Source organism: Amphiprion ocellaris, chromosome 11, assembly GCF_022539595.1.
Source record: "Amphiprion ocellaris isolate individual 3 ecotype Okinawa chromosome 11, ASM2253959v1, whole genome shotgun sequence".
In the NCBI taxonomy this organism is placed as follows: Eukaryota; Metazoa; Chordata; class Actinopteri; family Pomacentridae; genus Amphiprion; species Amphiprion ocellaris.
The window spans coordinates 35,290,869-35,303,326 of NC_072776.1; the positions used below are offsets into that span (position 1 = coordinate 35,290,869).

Genomic DNA, 12,458 nt, shown 5'->3' on the forward strand with positions numbered 1-12,458 from the left:
ACAAACAGACGGATTCTGTTTAACTAGAATCAGTGATGCTGTTAAAGCTGCAGGTCGAACTAATGCCTCCTTCCAGGATCACTCCTTTTTTTTTTTATCCAAACAGTTCCTCTGAGTAAATCTGGTAGAAAATCCCAGCTCAGGTAAGTTGATTCTGGTAAAATGACAACAACCGGAGCTTTAGTAGCTGTATCCAGACTTTAACCTGGAGATGTTTTCTTTAATTTAACAATAAAATTTTGACCTTTATTCATCCATTTCTGTTAGTACAGGAGGTCATCGGTTTACGTCATTACATCTGAACTGGTTCGGTGGAACTAGTTGCTGAGCGGAGTGGATGAATACTGCATGTACAGTCGTCACGCGGCGCTACAAGACGGCTTTGTTTACATTTGCTGCCACACTGGACTATGCTACATTCGCTAACTTCATTACGGCTCCCAGCGTAAGTCAGATGCTTCTGATGCTTCGAAGAAAAGGAAATCTGGTTCTAATAAAACGCTGGGAACAGGACGAAACACAGACGAACATCGGCCAGTAGCTTGGACGAAGTCGTACGACTGTCTCGACGATCATCGGTGATGAAAAGCGGATACCTGAACATGTAAGGCTTTGTTTACGTTGTGGCCGGTGTTTTCCTACTGAGTTGTGTTTCAGTGTGAGCTAATGACTGTCTGTGTTACTGTAGTTGTACAAACATGTAAACTGATTGATATCGTGATGCAGGTAACGGCTTGGTTTTCATTTTCACCTGAGTTCCGAGTTCTGGCAAAAATCGACTTATGTCACACCGTAGGAACAGAACTCCGACGAAAGGACCCCCTGTACCAGTATTTTTATCATCTATGTACATAGTCTCATTGATTTTTTAAAAACTTTTATTGTCTTTTACCCTTTACTTATTTAGATATGTATTAACTATTCAAATTTTTCTTATTTTTAGCCTTGTCTTTATGGTTTTACCCTCCAAAAATCATCCAAAAACATGCAAAAGCCACCACAAAAAGACACAAAATTATAACAAAAAGAATCAAATGCACCACAACAACTCAAAGATCAACATAAAAAGATGCAAAATAAGTAGAAAGGGATTTAAAATCACCACAAAAACACAAAACCACCTTAAAGAGATGCAAAATGAGCACGAAAATGTTTAAAATCATCCCCAAAACATGCAAAACCACAAAAAGCATGCAAAAAATCCCTAAAAACGTGCAAAAGACGCCACAAAAGGTACAAAACTACAATAAAGAGAACCAAAAGCACCATAATAACTCAAAAGCACCATGAAAAAGATGCACGATTGCAGCAAAAATTGATTAAATCACCACAAAAACACTAAACTGCCACAAAAAGAAGCAAAATGAGCCAAAAAATAGCAAGATAACCAGAAAAACATTCAAAGCGTCCATGAAACCTTTTTCTTATATTGCACCTGTTCTTTTTCTTTCCTTGGATGAGGCATTTTATTATTTTATCAGGTGTTGTTGCACTAATTCATTTAGAAAAGTCTTTTATTTCAACACTTGTCCTTCTGTCTGGACTGACCAGTGTCTTCCTGAGCGTGTTTATTTTATTCCCTGACTGAAAAGTGTTTTAAAAAGGTGCTGCAGAAACAAAACTAGTATTATAAAGTTATTAATTCATGAACACAGAACAAAACAAGTCCTTGGTGGAGTCTTTCCTGCTGATTATTTATCTCTGTGATGTTTTTTTACCTTGTGAGGATCCTCTCTGGTTTCTCTGTCGGCCTGTTCAGTCGTCATCTTGTCCCTGTTGGATAAATATTAATTATACGTTTGTTTTTAAAAATGCCAGCAGAGCTTCAGTGTGAATGAACGTACTGGGAGTCCTCCTGGCTCTGGGTGAACTGGCTGAACGCCGTGGTGTCCAGAGAAGCATCCAGGTTGTTGTACATGGCAGGAATGTCGACTCTGTTCCAGAGACAATGTCAGAATCACACGACGAACAACAAAAAAACCCAGAAACGACAACAGACCAAAGGAGGAACTGACCTCTTCGTCCTCTTCACCTCCTTCTGGTGTTCCGTCAGAACTCTCTCCTTCGTCTCAGGAGGAATGAAGACAAAGTCGATGGAGGCTTCTTCCTCTAAAACCTCTCGGCGAGGAGGTTTAGGAGAACTGAAGTCCAGCTTCGTCTGTAGAAAGAAACAGGAAAGCAAAGGGAAGGAAGATTTACAGAAAGAAACCTGCAGGAGAAGATATAGAATCTGGAACAACGTGATTCTATTTTCACTAAAGGTGTTCTGTGAACTGTTGATTTTGTCATACTTAAACATTTACAACAACATGGAAAAGCCACCGCAAAAAGACACAAAATTCCAACAAAAAGAATCAAAAGCGCCACGAAAATTCAAAATCAACATAAAAAGACGCAAAATGGAAGCAAAAATGGGTTAAATCACCACAAACACAGACTAAACCTTCACAAAGAGACGCAACATCCCCAACAAAAGTGTGCCTTCAAGTCAACATTTCCCTCAGATGACACGCAGATAAATACTCAAAATAAATAAGATAAATCCATCAGGACCTTCATGAACGCTGGTCTGAACTTACAGGAACTGGTTTGGACTTTCTGGAGCTTCTGTCCTTCACAGAGTCTCGTTTCTCCACAGAAGAAACTGGAATCCCACTGAGAGTAGTCTCCATCTGAGAACCTTCACTCTGAACACAACAGGAGGAAAATACACGAATAATACTGCAGTAGGAGGAAAATACACGAATAATACTGCAGTAGGAGGAAAATACACGAATAATACTGCAGTGGGAGGAAAATACACGAATAATACTGCAGTAGGAGGAAAATACACGAATAATACTGCAGTGGGAGGAAAATACACGAATAATACTGCAGTAAGAGGAAAATACACGAATAACACTGCGGTAGGAGGAAAATACACGAATAATACTGCAGTAGGAGGAAAATACACGAATAATACTGCAGTGGGAGGAAAATACACGAATAATACTGCAGTAAGAGGAAAATACACGAATAATACTGCAGTAGGAGGAAAATACACGAATAATACTGCAGTAGGAGGAAAATACAGGAATAATACTGCAGTAGGAGGAAAATACACGAATAATACTGCAGTAGGAGGAAAATACACGAATAATACTGCAGTGGGAGGAAAATACACGAATAATACTGCAGTAAGAGGAAAATACACGAATAATACTGCAGTAGGAGGAAAATACACGAATAATACTGCAGTAGGAGGAAAATACACGAATAATACTGCAGTAGGACGAAAATACACGAATAATACTGCAGTAGGAGGAAAATACACGAATAATACTGCAGTAAGAGGAAAATACACGAATAATACTGCAGTAAGAGGAAAATACACGAATAATACTGCAGTGGGAGGAAAATACACGAATAATACTGCAGTAAGAGGAAAATACACGAATAATACTGCAGTAGGAGGAAAATACACGAATAATACTGCAGTGGGAGGAAAATACACGAATAATACTGCAGTAAGAGGAAAATACACGAATAATACTGCAGTAGGAGGAAAATACACGAATAATACTGCAGTAGGAGGAAAATACACGAATAATACTGCAGTAGGAGGAAAATACACGAATAATACTGCAGTAGGAGGAAAATACACGAATAATACTGCAGTAGGAGGAAAATACACGAATAATACTGCAGTAGGAGGAAAATACACGAATAATACTGCAGTAAGAGGAAAATACACGAATAATACTGCAGTAGGAGGAAAATACACGAATAATACTGCAGTAAGAGGAAAATACACGAATAATATTGCAGTAGGAGGAAAATACACGAATAACACTGCAGTAGGAGGAAAATACACGAATAATACTGCAGTAAGAGGAAAATACACGAATAATACTGCAGTAAGAGGAAAATACACGAATAATACTGCAGTGGGAGGAAAATACACGAATAATACTGCAGTGGGAGGAAAATACACGAATAATACTGCAGTGGGAGGAAAATACACGAATAATACTGCAGTGGGAAGAAAATACACGAATAATACTGCAGTAGGAGGAAAATACACGAATAATACTGCAGTGGGAAGAAAATACACGAATAATACTGCAGTAGGAGGAAAATACACGAATAATACTGCAGTGGGAGGAAAATACACGAATAATACTGCAGTAGGAGGAAAATACACAAATAATACTGCAGTGGGAGGAAAATACACGAATAATACTGCAGTAGGAGGAAATACATGAATAATACTGCAGTAGGAGGAAAATACACGAATAACACTGCAGTAGGAGGAAAATACACGAATAATACTACAGTAAGAGGAAAATATACGAATAATACTGCAGTAGGAGGAAAATACACGAATAATACTGCAGTAGGAGGAAAATACACGAATAACACTGCAGTAGGAGGAAAATACACGAATAATACTGCAGTAAGAGGAAAATACACGAATAACACTGCAGTAGGAGCAAAATACAGGAATAATACTGCAGTAAGAGGAAAATACACGAATAACACTGCAGTAGGAGGAAAATACACGAATAATACTGCAGTAGGAGGAAAATACACGAATAATACTGCAGTAAGAGGAAAATACACGAATAATACTGCAGTAGGAGGAAAATACACGAATAATACTGCAGTGGGAGGAAAATACACGAATAATACTGCAGTAGGAGGAAAATACACGAATAATACTGCAGTGGGAGGAAAATACACGAATAATACTGCAGTGGGAGGAAAATACACGAATAATACTGCAGTAGGAGGAAAATACACGAATAATACTGCAGTAGGAGGAAAATACACGAATAATACTGCAGTAAGAGGAAAATACACGAATAATACTGCAGTAGGAGGAAAATACACGAATAACACTGCAGTAGGAGGAAAATACACGAATAATACTGCAGTAAGAGGAAAATACACGAATAATACTGCAGTAGGAGGAAAATACACGAATAATACTGCAGTAGGAGGAAAATACACGAATAACACTGCAGTAGGAGGAAAATACACGAATAATACTGCAGTAGGAGGAAAATACACGAATAATACTGCAGTAGGAGGAAAATACACGAATAACACTGCAGTAGGAGGAAAATACACGAATAATACTGCAGTAGGAGGAAAATACACGAATAATACTGCAGTAGGAGGAAAATACAGGAATAATACTGCATTAGAAGTATAATTACTCACTGAATACTGCAGTAGGAGGATAATTACTCACTGAATACTGCATTAGAAGTATAATTACTCACTGAATACTGCATTAGAAGTATAATTACTCACTGAATACTGCGTTAGAAGTATAATTACTCACTGAATACTGCTTTAGGAGGATAATTACTCACTGAATACTGCGTTAGGAGGATAATTACTCACTGAATACTGCGTTAGGAGGATAATTACTCACTGAATACTGCGTTAGAAGTATAATTACTCACTGAATACTGCGTTAGGAGTATAATTACTCACTGAATACTGCCTTAGAAGTATAAGTACTCACTGAATACTGCGTTAGGAGTATAATTACTCACTGAATACTGCGTTAGGAGTATAATTACTCACTGAATACTGCGTTAGGAGTATAATTACTCACTGAATACTGCGTTAGGAGTATAATTACTCACTGAATACTGCGTTAGGAGTATAATTACTCACTGAATACTGCGTTAGAAGTATAATTACTCACTGAATACTGCGTTAGGAGTATAATTACTCACTGAATACTGCGTTAGGAGGATAATTACTCACTGAATACTGCGTTAGGAGTATAATTACTCACTGAATACTGCGTTAGAAGTATAATTACTCACTGAATACTGCGTTAGGAGTATAATTACTCACTGAATACTGCGTTAGAAGTATAATTACTCACTGAATACTGCGTTAGGAGTATAATTACTCACTGAATACTGCGTTAGGAGTATAATTACTCACTGAATACTGCATTAGAAGTATAATTACTCACTGAATACTGCGTTAGGAGGATAATTACTCACTGAATACTGCGTTAGGAGGATAATTACTCACTGAATACTGCGTTAGGAGTATAATTACTCACTGAATACTGCGTTAGGAGGATAATTACTCACTGAATACTGCGTTAGGAGTATAATTACTCACTGAATACTGCGTTAGAAGTATAATTACTCACTGAATACTGCGTTAGGAGTATAATTACTCACTGAATACTGCGTTAGGAGTATAATTACTCAATGAATACTGCGTTAGGAGTATAATTACTCACTGAATACTGCGTTAGGAGGACAATTACTCACTGAATACTGCGTTAGGAGGATAATTACTCACTGAATACTGCGTTAGGAGTATAATTACTCACTGAATACTGCGTTAGAAGTATAATTACTCACTGAATACTGCGTTAGGAGTATAATTACTCACTGAATACTGCGTTAGGAGTATAATTACTCAATGAATACTGCGTTAGGAGTATAATTACTCACTGAATACTGCGTTAGGAGGATAATTACTCACTGAATACTGCGTTAGAAGTACAATTACTCACGGAATACTGTCCACTGAGCTCATCAGGAATGTTGAGGACCTCAAAGCCAGGGAGGATGATGGGAGTTTTCTGCTTCACGTGGCTCAGGATCGTCCTGGAGACAAACAGACGGTTATTTCTCATCATCGTCTCTGAAACACAAACATCTCCAGAAGTAAAAGTTTCCACCTGAGGTCTTCGGGGTAGGAGAGGCTGACGGCGTTGGCGAAGGTAGAGTTCCAGAAGTGTGTGACGGAGGTCCTCAGCTGCTTGTTCTTGTGAGGAAACAGAACGCAGAGCAGAGGAGCGAGCAGCACCAAGAGCTCGTCGTTGAAGGCCAACGTGGATCTGGACTGGAGGCAGCCGAGGACGTCGCCCAGAAGCTTCTCCAGCTGCAGGAGGACACAGACAGGTGGAGCTTTCAACACTTAAATAGACAAATATCCAAACACCGAGCAGGACAGGAGAAGATCTGACCTTCTGCAGCAGCTGGGAGGAGAACGGCGGCGGCTCGGCGGCTGCTCTGGTGTAGAACATCTTCAGAGGATGGACCAGGGAGTTCAGAGCCTCCTGGATGGCGTTGTTCAGGACCAGGCTGGTGAACAGCGTGGACAGGATGGAGACCAGAGAAGAACCCGTGGCCTCAGAGGAACCCTCCAGGTTCTCCAGATAGACCTCCAGACTCTGCACCAGCAGCGACTGGAAGGTGGAGAGGTTCCCCAGAGCTCGGCTCCTCTTCTTCATCCAGTTCACTGGAGTGTGAGGAGCTGCAGAGGTTCACACAAGTCAGACCTCCAGTTAACAGCTTCTAACCCCAGAGCTTCCAGAAGGTTAAAACTAAGATTTATGATCGCAGAAGGACAGAAATAATTCAGAAAACACGCGTCATGGAATGACTGACCTCTAACCTGAGACTCACAACCAAACATATTAAAGGGAAAAATGGAAATCTGATTTGAACATCAGGTTATTAGTCATTATTGAGCTGTTTATGGATCATTTCTGCACCAAAAGCAATGCAAAAATTCAAAAATCTCCATAAAAAGATGAAAAATGGGCACAAAAGGGTTTAAAATCCCCATGTAAAGCTCAAAAAAAAGATGAGAAAAGCCCACAAAAACATGCAAAAGCTGCCACAAAAGACACAAAATTAAGACAAAAAGAATCAAAAGCACCACAACAAAATTTAAAATCACCACAAAAAAATGCAAAACGGGCACAAAAGGGTTTAAAATCACCACGTAAAGCTTAAAAAAAAGGTGTAAAAGCCAAAACAGAAGACACAAACCTACAACAGAAAGAACCAAAAGTGCCACAAAAATTCAAAAATCCCTATGAAAAGATGTAAAATGGCAGCAAAAACTGGTTAAATCACCACGTAAAAGACACAAATCAGCACAAAATAAAGCAAAATGAGCCAAAAAAACAGGCAAGATAACCACAAAAAGGTTTAAAATCATCCCAAAACGTGCAAAAGCTGCCACAAAAAGACACAAAATTAGAACAAAAAGAATCAAAAGCACCACAACAATTCAAAAATCACCATAAAAAGATGCCAAAAAAGCTACTGGATGAATAAATAAAGTCAGCACGGCTCAGAAACAGAACAGCAGAGACAGTAGTTGAGATCCATCCAGCATGGTGGAACATCTTCCATGTTCACTTCTTTCACTCTTTGTACAACAAATATTCAAACAAAGTCATATTCTAAACTTTCTTTTCTGTCTTATTGGCACAGAAGACGTTTCCAGAGAGGACTTTATATCGCAGTGAACAAACACGAGAACCACCCAGAGCCCGTCTGGAGTCTAGAGGGTTAAAATTAAAAGCTTTTCTTACATTTGAGCTTCTGCTGGAACTGAGGCGTGAACGGAGAGAAGTCCACACATTCAACCATCACCTGGAGGAAGCTGCTGATGGAGTTTAATGTAGAAGGAACCTGGAAGAACACATGGAGATCAGTGATTATTGGATCTATAGCGACAGGTTGAGATGTTTTAATATAAAGGAGGTTTTCCACTGAAGAACTCCACAATAATCCCATTTTCACCTACATATAGTTCCATAACTCCAGCTCTGTGGAGGAAACAGGGCAGAAAAATCAGCACTGAGCTCCACAGAGCAGTTTTTCACATTTTCTCTCCTAAAATGGACCTAGAAAAGGTTCTACAGGACGTTCTTCCAGCTGGAACATCCACTAAGGTAGAAAACCGCCTCATCTTCAGGACTTTTAGAAGCTTTCTGCTGATTTAAACTAGAGAGGAGCATCATTGTTTTTCTTCCTCTGTACTGACTGTTAGTCTCACCATAAAAACATGCAAAAAGGCAGCAAAAATAGGTTAAATCACCACAAAAACATGCAAAAATCACCAAAACAACATGTAAAATGAGCCAAAAAAGATGCTAAATAACTACAAAGTGGTTTAAAATCACCACATAAAGGCAAAAATCATCACCTAAAGAAGCGAAATGAGCCAAAAAGAGGCAAGAAAAACACGAAAAGGTTCAAAATCATCCTAAAAAGATGCAAAACCACAAAAAAGATACCAGAAAACCCACAAAAACATGCAAAAGCCGCCACAAAATTGCAAGAAAAAGGTTCAAAAGCACCACAAAAATTCAAAATTACCATAAAAAGATGCAAAATTGCAGCAAAAATTGATTCCTGAAGTTCTGGATCTTCTTATTGTTGATTATTTTACTGTAAAGCCCTCTGGTTGGCCACAGGCCTTTTAAATATGCTATATAAATAAATGTGACATTTTCTCTCCTAAAATGGACCTAGAAAAGGTTCTACAGGACGTTCTTCCAGCGGGAACATCCACTAAGGTAGAAAACGACCTCATCTTCTGCTGGTTTAAACTCCATGACTGCTGTTCCTCCTGCACTCACCTTCAGAGCTTCTCGGTCCACTGCAGCCACCATCCGTCCACAGAGCTCCTCGCAGCAGATGTTCTCCTCAGCCGTGACCACCAGAGCAGAGCAGCGAGCGAACACCTTGTAGAGCTTCCACCACAGAGACAGCAGGGACTTCTGGGAGGCCTGGACATCACAAACGATCACGTCTGTTAGTCCTCTCTGACACAGGAAGAGGTGAAATCACAACAGATACAGGCTAAACCAAGACACAAAATCACCACGAAAAGATGAAAAATGAGCAGAAAAAAATGCAAAACCACGAAAAAGATGCAAAATACCCCAAAGTCACCACAAAATTACAACAAAACGAATCAATAGCACCACAAAAATTCAAAAATCATCATAAAAACACGCAAAACGGCAGCAAAAACAGGTTAAATCACCACAGAAAGATGCAAAATGAGCATGAAAAGGTTTGAAATCATCCCAAAAAGATCCAAAACCACAACAAAAGTCCACTACAAAAACATACACAATTACAACAAAAAGAATCAAACATACCACAAAAATTTAAAAATCACCATAAAAACATGCAAAATGGCAGCAAAAATTGGTTAAATCACCACAAAGACACAGATTCACCACAGAAAGATGCAAAATAACCACAAAAAGCTTCAAAAATCAATCCAAAAAGATGCAAAATTACAAAAAAATGCAAAAATACCCACAAAAACATGAAAAACAGCAGCAAAAATATGTTAAATCACCACAAAGACACGCAAAATCACCACAACACGTAAAATCAGCGAAAAAAGATGCAAAACCACCATAAGTTGGGTTAAAATCATCACATAAAGACACAAATCACCAGAAAAATACTAAATCACAACAAAAAGAAGTAAAATGGGCCAAAAAAGAGGCAAGATAACCACAAAATCATTCAAAATCTCCACGAAAAAAAAATGCAAAATGAGCATAAAAAGAAGCCAAATCACCACAAAAAGGTTCTAAATGATGCCAAAAAGATGCAAAACCACAAAAAAGATGCAAAAAAACAAAAAAACTTGTAAAAGCCGCCACAAAAAGACACAAAATTATAACAAAAACAATCAAAAACCACCATAAAAACATGCAAAATGCCTACAATAAGTAAAATGAGCCAAAAAGATGTAAAATAACTACAAAGCAGTTTAAAATCACCACATAAAGAACTGAAATGGGCCAAAACAGGCAAGACAACAACAAAAAAATTCAAAATCTCCACGAAAAAATGCTAAATGAGCATGAAAAGGTTCAAAATCATCCCAAAAACATGCAAAACCACAAAAAATGCAAAAAAAACCCCCACAAAACTACAACAAAACAAATCAAAAGCACCACAAAAATTCTAAATCAACATAAAATGAAGTGAAAAGGGCCAAAAAAGTCAAGATAACCACAAAAAGATTCAAAATCTTCACAAAAAAAATGCAAAATGAGCATAAAAATAAGCCAAATAACCACAATAACGAAACAAGCAAACCGAACTCTTTTGTTCTGAAGCTGCTGACTGACTTTAAACAGCACAATGTTGTGTTTTCTCTGTAGTTTTTACACTTTAAAAGGTTGTCCAGATGTTTGAAACCTGTAGTCTCATATCTAAGAAGCTTTTCCGTCTGAGGAACTTAAATCATTTGAAATCATGCTAAGATTAACCTCCTGTTGTCTTCATTTACAGGCACCAAAAAAAAAACTGTTTCCTTGACTGAAAAAAAATACAAAAATTCAGCAAAAAAATGCCCTAAATTTCAGAAAATTTGAAAACCTTCAGGAAGAAAATTCCAATAATTCCTTAAAAGTTTCCCTGAAAAGTTTGATTTAAAAAAAAAATCCCCCAAATTTGGCAAGAAAATTCTTGTAAATATTGTCAAAAAATGAGTAAAAATCTTCCCAAAAAATCCTTAAAATATCTAAAGTGATTCCATATATATCAGTAAAACTTCTATTTTTTTAAGAACATTCACATAAAAATCTACCAAAATCCAGTGAAATTCGCTGGATTTTGGTTGATTTTTATGTGAATGTTCTTAAGAAACATTTTTAACATTTCTTTTTTTTCCACCAAAAAATGTTCAAAGATTTCCCAAAAATGTTGAAAATGTGGACATCAGAAGTTTCACTGTGAAAATATATTTTTTGCCACATTTTCAAACTTGAGTTTGAGTCAATCTGACCCACAGGACGACACGAGGGTTAAACTCACAAACTCCAGCAGGAAAGAGTTTGTGTTTATTTCACTGTTAAACAAACTTGTTCTTCTTTCTAGTTTAAGGAACTCTAAACTTTCAGAGCCGGAGCTCAGCAGAAAGTTCCAGATTCTCCAGATGTCTTGTGCTCCATCATTAATAAAAACTACAGTCCTTCCTGTAAAACCTGCTGTATTCATAACCATAAAATAAACCCGACCTGCTGCAGCGGCGCCCCCTGCAGGAGGTGAGTGACAGGAAGCATCAGAGCGGAGTGGATGGAGCTGAAGTTGTGTTCCAGAGCGTCTCCTTGGTTCACCTCATTAGACTGGAGAGACGGAAACGTGGAGAATAGAGTCAGAAACTGAGGATTGATTGACTGATGCGGGTGTTTCAGAGACGATATTTAATCAGTATTAAACTAGAAAGACACATCACCAACATTTAGAACAATTAAATGTTATATTTTAACATGTTATATTTATTTTATAGTTATATTTAATATCTATGCTAGGAAAAAAACATTCTGTGATTGTGTCACAGAATGTTACTGATCGATCAGTTGATCAGTTTGTCTCTGGCAGTTCTGTTCTATCATTTTATTTAACATTATCTTAAAGCATTATCAGTTATTGTTTTCAGACTAATCTGTCTAGCTTAGCCGCTAACAGCTAGCATAGCATGAGCCACAGTGAAAGCAGCTAACGTCCTGGTTTGTGGTCGTTTCTTGCATCTCTTCTGGAAAGACGTTGCAGAGACAACAGAATCATTCAGAATCATCAAATTAATATTTCTGTTTATGTACAGGGTAATGCTATCTTCTTTAAGCTAAAATAGCAGCTAACATTATCTTACTG

At 37.9% G+C, this 12,458-nt stretch overlaps 1 protein-coding gene across 2 annotated transcripts in view; it reads right to left on the reverse strand.

Moving 5' to 3' along the window:
• Positions 1 to 12,458, reverse strand: part of rif1 (replication timing regulatory factor 1) — a 37,887-nt gene that overhangs the window by 6,445 nt on the left and 18,984 nt on the right. Inside the window, exons 19-28 of one of the 2 annotated variants that reach the window (XM_023294019.3) lie at positions 11,822 to 11,929; positions 9,410 to 9,559; positions 8,357 to 8,456; positions 6,995 to 7,284; positions 6,707 to 6,909; positions 6,539 to 6,632; positions 2,580 to 2,687; positions 2,016 to 2,158; positions 1,845 to 1,934; positions 1,719 to 1,773 (exon numbers count right to left, since the gene is read on the reverse strand). In XM_023294019.3, coding sequence (XP_023149787.1) covers positions 1,719 to 1,773; positions 1,845 to 1,934; positions 2,016 to 2,158; positions 2,580 to 2,687; positions 6,539 to 6,632; positions 6,707 to 6,909; positions 6,995 to 7,284; positions 8,357 to 8,456; positions 9,410 to 9,559; positions 11,822 to 11,929 — 1,341 coding nt within the window. The remainder of the gene's footprint in view (positions 1 to 1,718; positions 1,774 to 1,844; positions 1,935 to 2,015; positions 2,159 to 2,579; positions 2,688 to 6,538; positions 6,633 to 6,706; positions 6,910 to 6,994; positions 7,285 to 8,356; positions 8,457 to 9,409; positions 9,560 to 11,821; positions 11,930 to 12,458) is intronic. The other variant, XM_035940873.2, reaches the window with a different exon arrangement.